The sequence below is a fragment of the Sapajus apella genome, unplaced genomic scaffold, assembly GCF_009761245.1.
Source record: "Sapajus apella isolate SASKATOON/1434 unplaced genomic scaffold, GSC_monkey_1.0 scaffold10, whole genome shotgun sequence".
Taxonomy (NCBI): domain Eukaryota; kingdom Metazoa; phylum Chordata; class Mammalia; order Primates; family Cebidae; genus Sapajus; species Sapajus apella.
Window position 1 is genome coordinate 20418573 of NW_022436950.1, and position 13673 is coordinate 20432245.

At 55.2% G+C, this 13673-nt stretch overlaps 2 protein-coding genes across 13 annotated transcripts in view; both read left to right on the forward strand.

The window, feature by feature from the left end:
- The first annotated feature begins 2 nt into the window (after positions 1-2).
- Positions 3-10039, forward strand: ATG9A (autophagy related 9A). 11 transcript variants are annotated; one of them, XM_032278111.1, is made up of 17 exons: positions 64-169; positions 522-686; positions 1199-1250; positions 1635-1766; positions 1876-1919; positions 2703-2767; positions 4159-4320; positions 4519-4660; positions 4875-5623; positions 5707-5860; positions 5965-6144; positions 6521-6769; positions 6955-7133; positions 7238-7355; positions 8089-8311; positions 8508-8653; positions 8968-10039. In XM_032278111.1, exons 4-17 carry the CDS (start codon positions 1655-1657, stop codon positions 8971-8973), a joined length of 2529 nt encoding a protein of 842 aa, XP_032134002.1. In that variant the 5' UTR covers positions 64-169; positions 522-686; positions 1199-1250; positions 1635-1654; the 3' UTR covers positions 8974-10039. The 11 variants fall into 11 exon arrangements, with proteins under 11 accessions (XP_032134007.1, XP_032134000.1, XP_032134008.1 ...); XM_032278115.1 differs by having other exon boundaries at positions 1202-1250; XM_032278109.1 differs by lacking the exon at positions 522-686 and having other exon boundaries at positions 50-169.
- A 321-nt stretch (positions 10040-10360) lies between these two features.
- ABCB6 (ATP binding cassette subfamily B member 6 (Langereis blood group)) overlaps positions 10361-13673 on the forward strand; it is a 9357-nt gene continuing 6044 nt past the window's right edge. For both annotated transcript variants that reach the window (XM_032278107.1, XM_032278108.1), the window contains exons 1-5: positions 10361-11232; positions 11543-11680; positions 12252-12432; positions 12617-12718; positions 12901-13084. In XM_032278107.1, coding sequence (XP_032133998.1) covers positions 10684-11232; positions 11543-11680; positions 12252-12432; positions 12617-12718; positions 12901-13084 — 1154 coding nt within the window. In that variant the 5' untranslated portion in view covers positions 10361-10683. The remainder of the gene's footprint in view (positions 11233-11542; positions 11681-12251; positions 12433-12616; positions 12719-12900; positions 13085-13673) is intronic.

A 13673-nucleotide genomic window follows, 5' to 3' on the forward strand; every position in this document is an offset into this window, starting at 1 on the left:
CCCGCCCCTTAAGCCGAGAATTGGCCGTTGTGTCTCCACCCCCTGTGCTTATTGGCCAGACTGGCTGCGGGTGACAGTGAGTGGCAGACACCGGGCCTAGCGCTCCGGGTCTGGCCGAGCCGAGCCGGGCCGGCGGAGCCCTGGAATCACCCGGGTCACTGTTCCTGAGGTGAGATGTGAGACCGGTTATTGGAATCCCAGGGCGCGTGTCTGGCTTTGCCAGGGGTGCCTGCAGAGCCCTAAGTGAGCTCGCGGCGGGTAACGGGGGAAGGGGCGCCGCTGGCGGGGCGGGGGCGCGCAGCCGGAATGTTTTGATTGCGGGCGCGCGCGGACGAGGGCGCGCGCAGGCGACGAGGCCGCGCGTGAGGTTGTCCGCTGTTGGTAGCTGGAAGCCCTTGGCCTGGGGCCGGGCGACCCTGGGGCGAGGTGGAGTGCAGTCGCCGCGGCTGGGTGTGGGGAGGCAAGCCAGCCCACCCAGGGTATCAGCTGTAGGGCTGGCTCGATCCCTGCAATATCCGCAGGAACCCCTGAGCCCAGGCCCAGCCGGCCGGGGCTCCACGGGCCCTGGTCCACACTGACCCTGTGAGTGGTGACTTCCCTGAGGTGCAGGACTCTCACTAGCCCAGGGAATCCCACCGGGGCCAGCCTGGGCCCAGATCCACGGCCCGGAGGGGCTGCACGGACAGGTGAGTACCACCTCGACCATGCCTGGCTCCCACGAGGGAACCCACAAATGCCCCTAGGATCGGGGGTCTACACTTACCCCGTCAAGGTTTCCCATCCAGCAGCGATGCCCACCGGCTGGGTCTTTGGTGCTAGGGAAGCAGGAGAAGGGGTTGACCAGAAAGGTCCTCTTCAGGAAAGACTCTATTGGGGTTTTGTGGACCCTGAGAAGTATGTCATTTCTGAGGCTGAGGTGGGGCAATGGAGAAACAGTCCAGAGGGGCCCCTGGCCTCAGGCCTGTACCCACTTACTCTCCATGGGGTCCCTAAGTTACTTCTTGAGACCCCGGAATTGGAAGAGTGGCCCTGTTTAGCACGGCCAGAGGAAGTGCTCATAGTCCTGGCTGGAAGGGCGCTTCTTCCTCACTGCAGCCTTCCTGCCCCATGCTTGGCCTCCTCTTGGTGGGGTGTGGATGGTTGGGAGGGTCGGGTTCCTTTTTAATCCCCACTCTCTGGGTCCTGACATCTTCTCCAGGAGCTGCAGAGCATCGAGGGCTGGAGTGGAGCACGCACTGTCCATGGAGCTGGTAGGGCCATGTGCTTTTCTCAAATGTTTGTTTACAAAGTGCTTCCAAATTGCTGGTCTCTTGGGAGACCAGGGTTCCCAGGATGGGCAGGGGAGGGCCTCTTCTGTCCATTAATTAGAAGATGAAACAGCCCCCAACAAAGGGGCCGATTCTGGATTTGGGCCAGGAAGGCAGCAGTAGACACCCAGACTGGCCAGAGTTAAGGCCTCCCAAGTCTTGAGCTTATGGCCTTCCTTGTATTACTACTCCTCTTCCTCTGAGCCAAGGAGGCTGAGGGTGGAGACAAAGCCGAAGGGTACTTTCTCAGTCCTTTTGGCAGTAGGTAGGGCAGCCAGGGGCAGCACTGGGACTGAATCAGGGTCTCTTCTTCCTCCTCATTGGCAGGTGGTCAAGGTGGACAGGGGATGGTGGTGATGGCGCAGTTTGATACTGAATACCAGCGCCTAGAGGCCTCCTACAGCGATTCACCCCCAGGGGAGGAGGACCTGTTGGTCCACGTTGCTGAAGGGAGCAAGTGTGAGTTCTTGGACATGCCAGCCAAGGGGAGAGTTGGTGGAAGAGCACTGAGGGAGCAAGGGGCTTGTGTTGCCTCAGAGCTCTGATATCTCTTTTCCTGTGCCCACAGCACCTTGGCACCATATTGAAAACCTTGACCTCTTCTTCTCTCGAATATCCTTTGAGTCTCTGAGTTGGAGCTCAGGGACCTTTAATGTCTCTCTAAGCCAGGTCTCTGGTGGGAAGCGGGGGTAGGTTTGACTAATCCCTGGAAAGGGTAATGGAGCTCATCCTGAGGGTAAAAGAGGCTGGTGAAATCATCGTTAAGTAATGATAGCCCATATTTACCAAGATCTGTGTGCCTGTGTCCACTCTGTGGTGTTAATTTATAGAAACCTTCCTAAGGGTGAGCCTCCTTTTTTTTTTTTTTTAGATGGAGTCTCTCTCTCTTGCTGCTGGAGTGCAGGGGGCGATCTCAGCTCACTGCAACCTCCACCTCCCGGATTCAAGCAATTCTCCTGCCTCAGTCTCCCACATAGCTGGGATTATAGGCAAATGCCACAATGCCCAGCTTTTTTTTTCATAGAGACAGGGTTTCACCATGTTGGCGAGGCTGGTCTTAAACTCCTAACCTCAAGTAATCCACCCACCTTGGCCTCCCAAAATATTGGGATTACAGGCATGAGCCACCACGGGTTGTTAATAATCGTCGTAAGTAATGTCTTTTGACTCATTCTGTGTCAGCTCTATGTTAAATACTTTATATGCATTATCTCAGGTCTACTAGTCCTGAGACAAGTGTTATTTATTCCTAATGTACCACTGGGGACACAAGTTTACAGAGGTTAGGTAACTTGGTAAAGTCACAGAGCTAGGACTTAAACTTGAGTGTGTTGACACCAAAGTCTGTGCTCTTACCTGCTGTCTTTACTGACCACTTTTTCTTAACAATTACACGTTTATAATCTACACCAGAAGAATGGCTTCACTTGTATGCTTATCGGGGAGATCTTTGAGCTCATGTAAGTATAAGAAGGGACAGATGATGTGGTGAAGGAATACGTCTTAGTCTTTCCTTGCGCTCATGCCTGGCCCAACCTGCTAATGCAACTCAGTCCTACGCTAAAACTCAGCAGACCTTTGTAGTTCAGGGACTGGGTGTAGCACCAAAACTCACAGCTTCACCATTTTTTTTGTTGTTGCTTTTTTTTTTTTTTTTTTTGAGATGGAGTGAGTCTCACTTCATGGACCAGGCAGGAGTGCAGTGGTGCCATCGTAGCTCGGTGCAGCCTCTGCCTCCCAAGTTCAAGTGATTCTTCTGCCTCAGCTTCCTGAGTAGCTGGGACTACAGGTGAACACCACCATGCTCGGCTAATTTTTTAAAATTTTTAGTAGAGATGGGATTTCGCCAAGTTGGCCAGGCTGGTCCATGCCCGGCTAATTTTTTTGTATTTTTAGTAGAGATGGGATTTCGCCAAGTTGGCCAGGCTGGTCTCCTGACCTCAGATTATCCGCCTGCCTCAGCCTTCCCAAGTGCTGGAATTATAGGTGTGAGCCACCATGCCCAGCCAAGCTTTCTTATAAGAGCTTTCTAAGCTGTATCTCTTCCATGAAGAGAACCCAGGCCTTGGCTGGGTGTGGCGGCTCACACCTGTAATCCCAGCACTTTGGGAGACCCTAAAAATATAAAAATTAGCCGGGTGTGGTAGTGCACACCTGTAATAATCCCAGCTACTTGGGAGGCTGAGGCCCAAGAATCACTTGAACCTGGGAAGTGGAGGTTGCAGTGAGCCGACATCATGGCACTGCACTCCAGTCTGAGTGACAGACTGAGACTCTCTCAAAAAAAAAAAAAAAGTTCAGGCCTTGACCTTGATCATTTCAGTGCTCCAATGGAATGTACATGGTTCAGTCAGGGAGTCTCAGAGATGCCAGCCACAGAGAAGAGCCTCTTCTGCCTTGGCTGTACCATGGCCTGCTCCTAGGCAGACAGCCTCCTGGAAGAGAGAAGTCATATAGCATTGCCAAAGGGAAAGGGGTCATGAGGTTCTCCCTCAATCAGAAAACTCCCCCAAGGGCTTTTAACTACAACCTCAAAAGGAAATCAGGGACTGGAGATCAGAGACTCACAGGATGTAACCTTTGAGAGTCCAGTGATTGATAGTGACTGAGGTTACCATGAGGTGATGAAAGCAGGCTGTGGCTGTGGCAGCTAAGAGCAAAGAGTGAGCCTGAGATGGGCCCGAGCCCCTGAGTGAGCCTGAGGCCCTATGGGGCTGAGCAGCAGAGAGGGCCCACTGGGAGTTCTCCAGCCCCTTCCAGTTCCCAGTCTTGTTCTGCCACCTCCAGACTCTGCTCTTCCCACCGTGTTTCACTGGCTCTCAGACTGTACCCCTTCTTCCCAACTCCCCAGGCAGTTCCTGTTTGTGGTTGCCTTCACTACCTTCCTGGTCAGCTGCGTGGACTATGACATCCTATTTGCCAACAAGATGGTGAACCACAGTCTTCACCCTACTGAACCCGTCAAGGTCACTCTGCCAGACGCCTTTTTGCCTGCTCAAGTCTGTAGTGCCAGGTAAGGGCTGCAAGTCAAGAGGACACCATAGCCTTGAGTTCTGCTAGCAGGTGGGTAACAGAGTAGAGTCTGAGGCAGCAACTCATGCTCGAGAACTGACTCAGGCTCAGTCTAGCAAAAATACTTCAGGAAAGCAGTGTCTCTGCCAAGACTCCTTCCTCAAGGGCCACCTCTCCTCCCCTTCTTTTTCCCCACAAGGATTCAGGAAAATGGCTCCCTTATCACCATCCTGGTCATTGCTGGTGTCTTCTGGATCCACCGGCTTATCAAGTTTATCTATAACATTTGCTGCTACTGGGAGATCCACTCCTTCTACCTGCATGCTCTGCGCATCCCTATGGTAAGACTGGGAAGCTGGGCAATTAGCCCGTAGTCTAAGACGTATCGGGCGGTATGGTTGTATTCCTGGCCATCAGTTGTCCTTATCTGTCATTGGCAGGTCAGGAAGTGTCTCTTAAGCTCACAACCCCTGAACCTCACTTCTAATATAGGTCAAAGGGGTCAAGGCAACAACCCCACCTTCCACACCTTGTCTCTTTTCCCCACCCCCACAGTCTGCCCTTCCATATTGCACGTGGCAGGAAGTGCAGGCCCGGATTGTGCAGACTCAGAAGGAGCACCAGATCTGCATCCACAAACGTGAGCTGACAGAGCTAGACATCTACCACCGCATCCTCCGTTTCCAAAACTACATGGTGGCACTGGTTAACAAATCCCTCCTGCCTCTGCGCTTCCGCCTGCCTGGCCTTGGGGAAGTCGTCTTCTTCACCCGTGGCCTCAAGTACAACTTTGAGCTGATCCTCTTCTGGGGACCTGGCTCTCTGTTTCTCAATGAATGGAGCCTCAAGGCTGAATACAAACGTGGGGGGCAACGGCTAGAGCTGGCTCAGCGCCTCAGCAACCGCATCCTGTGGATTGGCATCGCCAACTTCCTGTTATGCCCCCTCATCCTCATATGGCAAATCCTCTATGCCTTCTTCAGCTACGCTGAGGTGCTGAAGCGGGAGCCAGGGGCCCTGGGAGCACGCTGCTGGTCACTCTATGGCCGCTGCTACCTCCGCCACTTCAATGAGCTGGAGCACGAGCTGCAGTCCCGCCTGAACCGCGGCTACAAGCCTGCCTCCAAGTACATGAATTGCTTCTTGTCACCTCTTTTGACACTGCTGGCCAAGAATGGAGCCTTCTTCGCTGGCTCCATCCTGGCCGTGCTTATTGCCCTCACCATTTATGACGAAGATGTGTTGGCTGTGGAACACGTCCTGACCACCGTCACACTCCTGGGGGTCACCGTGACCGTGTGCAGGTGGGCCAGGGCTGCAGGTGGGAGCAAGCCAGCAGGCATTCCCAGGAAAGGCTTACATCTCACCATGACCCTGATCCCACTAGGTCCTTTATCCCGGACCAGCACATGGTGTTCTGCCCTGAGCAGCTGCTCCGCGTGATCCTCGCTCATATCCACTACATGCCTGACCACTGGCAGGGTAATGCCCACCGCTCGCAGACCCGGGACGAGTTTGCCCAGCTCTTCCAGTACAAGGCAGTGAGTGGAGTTGGAGTTAGGGCCTGCTAGATACTGGCTGGTAGCTCGGTGGCGAGGGCTGGGCTCCCTCCTGCTCGCTTATGACCTTGGTCCTGCCCTTTTAGGTGTTCATTTTGGAAGAGTTGCTGAGCCCCATTGTCACACCCCTCATCCTCATCTTCTGCCTGCGCCCCCGGGCCCTGGAGATTATAGACTTCTTCCGAAACTTCACCGTGGAGGTTGTTGGTGTTGGAGATACCTGCTCCTTCGCTCAGATGGATGTTCGCCAGCATGGTCATCCCCAGGTGCTGGGAGAGGAGGGGTCCAGGTGGCCAGGGATGATGCTGGCACATACAGCATCTTTGGGAAAACCGCAGAAAGATACCTCTTCCGAGTCACACAAAGGCAGTCCTGTACTAGGGGCACACTGCTTGGGAGCTTGGGCTGGATTTCAGCTTGAATTTGCACCCTTGGCAAAGCCCCCTTGAGAAAGTCACAGCACAAGTAACTGGCTCAGCATGTGGTCACTTCTGGGGTGGCGGGCGGCAGGGCCCCTGGGAAAGATTTGATAGTACACTGTGGCCTCTGTCCTCCAAGAGCAAGACCTCCCCACGAATAGGAAAGGTACAAGATGGTCCCTGCCAGAGGATAGTCCTGCTTACTCTGCTTTTCCTTGTGCAGTGGCTGTCTGCTGGGCAGACAGAGGCCTCCGTGTACCAGCAAGCCGAGGATGGAAAGACAGAGTTGTCACTCATGCACTTTGCCATCACCAACCCTGGCTGGCAGCCACCACGTGAGAGCACAGCTTTCCTAGGCTTCCTCAAGGAGCAGGTTCAGCGGGATGGAGCAGCTGCTAGCCTCGCCCAAGGGGGTCTGCTCCCTGAAAATGCCCTCTTTACGTCTATCCAGTCCTTACAATCTGAGTCTGAGGTGTGTTCCTGGGGACTGGGAGATAATGGGCAGAGTGGACTTCAGGAGCTGGGAGTTGAGGACCAGGCGTAGGGTGGAAGGTTCCCTTCTGTCTCTTCAGTATGTGCCATTGAGATTCAGAATACTAGGGAACACTGGAGGCCTTTCTCCTGCCTCAAGAATTCTACTACCCCTTTCTCTCATAGCCACTGAGCCTTATCGCAAATGTGGTAGCTGGCTCATCCTGCCGGGGCCCTCCACTGCCCAGAGACCTGCAGGGCTCCAGGCACAGGGCTGAAGTGGCCTCTGCCCTGCGCTCCTTCTCCCCTCTGCAGTCCGGGCAGGCGCCCACAGGCCGGGCTCCCAGCACCATGACAGGCTCTGGGTGAGTAAAGAGGGGCCAAGATGGGAGGGCACGGCAGCCCTCAGCAGCCTGTGTGGGTCTCAGAAAAGTTCACAGCTGCTGTCTGTCTGTGCTGGGAGAGACAGGGTAGATGCCAGGACAGCCAGCTCCGGGAGCAGCGTGTGGGAAGGACAGCTGCAGAGCCTGGTGCTGTCGGAATACGCATCCACAGAGATGAGCCTACATGCCCTGTATATGCACCAGGTGAGTGCGTAGCTGAAGGGTTTCAATGCGGAGGAGAAACACTGGGGTTCCAGTCCCTTCTCTGCCATCTAGCTGCCCTGCCACCACCACTCCCATATCTACTTTCTTAATATCCTTTTTAGCTAAGCGTGCTCTCATCCAGGGCCTTCACACACTCGCAGTTTCCCCTGCCTAGAATCCATTTCCCTGGGATATCCGGATGGCCTCCTTCTTCTCCTTCCCAGGTCTCTGCAGCTACCGTTTCCCTGAGACTTTCTCTGATCACTCTCAGTAAAAGGCTCCCTTGCCCACCTTCCTGAATCTTCCTGTCTTAGTTTTTTCCACAGCATTTAGCACCATGTGACATACCATGTTTTTTTCTTATTTGCTTATTCTCTCTCCTCCTCTACCAATATATAAGAGTCACAAGGGCTGGCATTTCTGTCTGTTTTGTTCACTCCTGTCTCCCCACACCTAAAAGAGTGCCTGGCACTTAGACTGTCAGTCACTTTGTCCTTGAATCAAATGAATAGGTAAAATGAGGGCCATTACAACACAGGCTTCTTCCAGGGATCTGCTGTGAACGTAACCTGTAAAGATCAGACGTATATTACACACTATTAACATAATAGGTGCTCTGAGGCAAGGATTCTCAGGGAAGGGGTAAAGTGGGAACTGACTGATCAGGTTGGAGGGCAGCTGTTTCAGATGGACATCCTTCTGTCTCCCACTAATGAGCCCCCCACTTCTCCAGCTCCACAAGCAGCAAGCCCAGGCTGAACCTGAGCGGCATGTTTGGCACCGCCGGGAGAGTGATGAGAGTGGAGAGAGTGCCCCTGAAGAGGGGGGAGAAGGCGCCCGGGCCCCCCAATCTATCCCTCGCTCTGCCAGCTATCCCTGTGCAGCACCCCGGCCTGGAGCTCCCGAGACCACCGCCCTGCACGGGGGCTTCCAGAGGCGCTACGGGGGCATCACAGGTATCCAGTGGGGGTATAGGAGGAAACGGAGGCTGCCAGGAAGCGTGGTTCTGCCAGGAGGAGGAAAGAGGTCTTGAGAGGAGGAAAGAGGTCTGAGGGACCAGGCCCAAAGACTCACCCCTCCAGCAGCCCCCCAGCCCTGTTCCTCATTCTTGTGTTCCTCCTGTGAATATGCTTATCTTACTTGTCTCTCCAGATCCTGGCACAGTGCCCCGGGTTTCCTCTCATTTCTCTCGGCTGCCTCTTGGAGGGTGGGCTGAAGATGGGCAGTCAGCATCAAGGCACCCTGAGCCCGTGCCCGAGGAGGGCTCGGAGGATGAGCTTCCCCCTCAGGTGCACAAGGTAAGGGCCCCAGGGCCTAGAAACAATTGCCAGAAGTAGTAACTTCCGGGGTATGGTAAGAGCTTTTCAGGGGAAGGGGGGAAGTGTGCTCGACTCCTGCCCGGGCCCCACCCCCACACAGAGATAATGGACCCTCTCCTCCAAAATGCAGTCCCCCTTCTTTCCTCAACTGCTCTGCAGGGCTTGGTTTTTCCTTCCCTTACCTCCCCAGGAATCAACCTTTCCTGTTCCTTTACCTGTAGGTTCCTATGGGGCTAGCAAGTGTCAACCAGTAGCTGAAGACTATCTCCATTACCAACCCTTTCTCTTCATAGGTATAGACAAGGCTGAGCAGGGTTCCTATGGCCCAGGATGGTGGCCACCGCTGTCCTGCCATCTCGTCTGCCCACCATGGAGGGCTCCTCTGAGTGTTGCCTGGCTCCACGTGTGTGGTGTTTGTGTGTCTGTGCCTGGCCAAGGGAGGTGCCAACACTGGGCTTGCCACAGTCCCAGGAGAGGAATCTGGGGCCTAGGAACCGAGGGCACAGAAGACTCTAGCCTCATCCCCAGGACCCCCTTGGCTCAGAGTGTGGTGCTAGAAACTGGTCCCCAGCCCAGCCCCAGTACTGCCACCTTTATACCTACCCCGGAAGTCCCCAGAGGGCTGCCCACCACAGAAGCTGCCAAGCAGGGAGAACCTGTGCCAACTGTGGAATGGGGAGGTTGGGCCTGGACCCTCAACCCCTGCAACCCTCCCCAACCCCCTCAATAGATGAGCAGCTTAGGCTGTGGACCTTACCTCACCCGCCATTCTCACCCGGAGCTGCAGCCGGCTCACCTCTCTCCGCTTCCTGCACATCACTGGCCTGTGTGTGCTGCTTGCTCCCATTCTGTTTGCTTGCTCCCATTCTGTTGAGCTTTTGCTTTGCGTTGGGGTGAAGGCCCTAGCATCCAGCTCCCCTCAACGCTATCATCTTTTGACACTAAGAAAGAAGGTTTCTAAATTGTAGGAGCAGGATGGAAATACTTTGCTGCCCTTTCCACCTTTTAGGATGGGCCCCCAGGAGACTGAGGTCTTCCTGGGCCCTCATTGCTGCTTATCATAACCCCTATCACCTGCACATGGGACAGACCGGGCTGGAGGGTGACCTCGGCTGTGTATGTCCCAGCAAGAGAGCTCTGGCCCGCATCTCGCTGTCCCCTGGAGGGGGATGAAGGGCGCTGCCTCGCCATAGGCTTTGGTCTGCTGCACTGCATGCTGGGACTGCTCCTACTCTGTCCCACCCCTCACCCAGCTGTGGTCCGGCTTTGGGAGAGTGGTGATTTGCACTGCCCGAAATCGGAGCGGAGCAGGGTAGGGACCGTGTACAGCTTGATAACCCTTAATAAAAAGGGACTTTGACCAGACTTCTTGTCTCGTGTGGCTAGAATCCTGGGAACAATGGGAATGAGATGGGGATTTGGCAGGGGTCTAGAAGAAAGTAAGTTTAGTCCGTCTCTCAGCTACGCTGAGCTAGGCGCCTGGCGGAAGGGCATCTGCCGACCCACGGTTCCGTGGAGGTCTGTTTCCAGCCGGACTTGGAGGTCAGATTTCCCGCCCTGCGCACGTAACCAAGCCGGCTCTGCCCCTGTAATTTGTCTTCCTTGCAGGCATTCCCCCCACCCCCTTCAGAGACATTTGGCCAATGGGGACCCTGGATAGGGGTGGGGGCGGTCCGGTGGGCGGGGCTCCCTCCGTGGAGCGCAGTGCGAGTCCCAACCCCAAGTATTGCCGTGGGCCTGCAGGTGGCAGAAGGGTCCCGGGCCCAGAGCCGGGGGGCCCGGCGGAGACGGCGTACGTGCTGTGCGTGAGTGCGCGGCGGCGGCGCGTGCGCGAGGGGAGTGGGCAGTGAGGCCGGGTCCACGTGTGTCCCTCCCCGGGACCCCAGCAGCTTAGCGCCCAGCGGCTAAGTGAACCGAGGCACCCGGATGTCCGCGCCCCTCTCCGAGTGACCAGTCCCTTCCTCCGGTCCAGCAGGGCTTGCAGCCTCGGCCGGCGTTTACGCATTGCCATGGTGACTGTAGGCAACTACTGCGAGGCCGAAGGGCCCTTGGGTCCGGCCTGGACACAAGATGGGCTGAGTCCCTGCTTCTTCTTCACGCTCGTGCCCTCGACGTTGATGGCCCTGGGGGCTCTGGCCTTGGTGCTGGCTTTTCTCTGCAGACGCCGGGAGCTGCCCGCTGGTGCTGACTCCGTGTCTTGGGGGGCCGGCCCTCGCGTCTTTCCCTACGCGCTGCAGCTGCTTCTGGCCACACTTCAGGTGGCGCTGCCCCTGGCCGGCCTAGCTGGCCGGGTGGGCACTGCCCGGGGAGCCCGACTGCCAAGCTACCTACTGCTGGCCACCGTGCTGGAAAGTCTGGCCGGCGCCTGTGGCCTGTGGCTGCTCGTGGTGGAGCGGAGCCAGGCACGGCAGCGTCTAGCAATGGGCATCTGGATCAAGTTCAGGCACAGCCCAGGTCTTCTGCTCCTCTGGACTGTGGCGTTTGCAGCCGAGAACTTGGCCCTGGTGTCTTGGAACAGCCCGCAGTGGTGGTGGGCAAGGGCGGACTTGGGCCAGCAGGTGAGGGACTCTGTGGGGAGGAGCAAGCCTCTGCTGGCCGGGTTTGGGAGAGAGCACTGCATGTCCAGTCACAATGCTTCCAGGCTTTAGGATGCCTCTCAGCAAAGGGAGAAGGGAGGGGCTGAGGCTGGCGGGGAGCTGATAGCCAGCTGGTGGGTTGTGTCTTTGCTGAGTCACTGTGGTTTTGCTTCTTTTTAAAGCCTGTAAGTGCTGCATGTGTTCATGACACCAGTCCCCAGCCCTATTACAAGTAGTAATACGATGAAATTTTATCCTCAATGATACTCTCTCCACTTATATTTCATTCTAGATTCAGTTTAGCCTGTGGGTGCTTCGGTATGTGGTTTCTGGAGGGCTGTTTGTCCTGGGTCTCTGGGCCCCTGGGCTTCGTCCCCAGTCCTATACACTGCAGGTTCATGAAGAGGACCAAGATGTGGAAAGGAACCAGGTACACCTCAGTTTCTTTTATCTTTTATCTTTTTTTTTTTTTTTTTTTTTGAGACAGTCATGCTCTGTCACCCAGGCTGAGTGCAATGGCACAATCTCAGCTCACTGTACTGTCTGCCTCCCGAGTTCAAACAATTCTCGTGCCTCAACCTCCTGAGTAGCTGGGATTACAGGTATGCACCACCACACCCAGCTAGTTTGTATTTTTAGTAGAGAAGGGGTTTCACCATGTTGGCCAGGCTGGTCTTGAACTCCTGACCCCAGGTGATCTGCCTGCCTTGGCCTCCCAAAGTGCTGGTATTACAGGTGTGAGCCACTGCACCAGGCCTCTCCTCAGTTTCTGAATCGTAGAGTCTGTCTTCATTTCATTCCCTGTCATCATTCCTTCCCCTGAAAATGAAATGCTTCTTTTCCAAATCTCAGTTTGTGACTTAGTTTTTCTGACCCCATCAAGGATCACTTGTGGGTCTGAGATACCTGGGAGCTGTAACCCCATGTTTTTCCCTAGAGGATTTCTAGTTAGTGCACTTATTTGATTTCTGAGCTCCCTTCCTTTGTGTTTCACCACCTAGGCTCGGTCAACAGCCCAACAATCTACCTGGCGAGATTTTGGCAGGAAGCTCCGCCTCCTGAGTGGCTACCTGTGGCCTCGGGGGAGTCCTGCTCTGCAGCTGGTGGTGCTCATCTGCCTGGGGCTCATGGGCTTGGAACGGGCACTCAACGTGTTGGTGCCTATATTCTATAGGAACATCGGTGAGCAGGAGGAGCCCAGCTCGGCATGCTGGTCCTTCATCAGCCTGGTGGCTGGGGTTGTCCTTACCTAGGGAGGTGGGACCGAGCTGGGTGATCAGAAAGAGGCTGTGACTGGTACCTGGGGCCATTTTGCCTGAAGAGAGTCCTGGGTGCCATAGTGAGCTCTGACTCGTTTTCTCCACAGTGAACTTGCTGACTGAGAAGGCACCTTGGAGCTCTCTGGCCTGGACTGTTACCAGCTATGTCTTCCTCAAGTTCCTCCAGGGGGGTGGCACTGGCAGTACAGGTATGAGAGACTCCATGCTCACCCTGCTAGGTGTAGGCCCCTCCCACAGGCATTCCCTCACCATTTACCTCTCCCAGCAGTCCTCCCCAGCTCCCTGTGCTCTCAGACCTTTCACTTCCTGGTGCTGGGCTGACGTCCCTCAGCCCCCAGGCCCTCCTGAGGCCTCCCCTGGCTCCCTGCAGGCTTCGTGAGCAACCTGCGCACGTTCCTGTGGATCCGGGTGCAGCAGTTCACGTCTCGGCAAGTGGAACTACGCATCTTCTCCCACCTGCACGAGCTCTCACTGCGCTGGCACCTGGGGCGCCGCACCGGGGAGGTGCTGCGGATCGCGGATCGGGGCACATCCAGTGTCACAGGGCTGCTCAGGTGCCGCCCAGTGGAAAGGGCATGTGGGAGGATGGAGCCGGAGAAGCAGGGATAGGTGCCTATGGGAGGAAGAGAACAGACCCAGCCTGAGGAGTTGCCCCTCCCACACTGATGTTTTTTTAAATTATAGGATTCTTGTACACATGCTTTCCTAATAACTCAAGTAATGCAGGCAGAGAGCAAATCTCTTTCAAGCTGCACTCACTTTTTCAGAGCTTCCCACTCTTTAGTATGTTGGGTTCTGCTTTTTTTTTTTTTTTTTTTTTTTTTTTTGAGACAGAGTCTTGCTCTGTCACCCAGGCTGGAATGTGCAATCTTGGCTCACTGAAACCTCCACCTCCCAATTTCAAGTGATTCTCACACCTCAGCATCCCGAGTGGCTGGGATTACAGGCATATGCCACCATGCCCGGCTAATTTTTGTATTTTTTTAGTAGAGACAGGGTTTCACTATGTTGGCCAGGCTGGTCTCAAACTCCTGACCTTGTGATCTGCCCATCTTGGCCTCCCAAAGTGCTGGGATTACAGATGTGAGCCAACACAGCAGGCTGGGTTCTGCTTTTTTTTTTTTTTTTTTTTTTTTTTTTTGA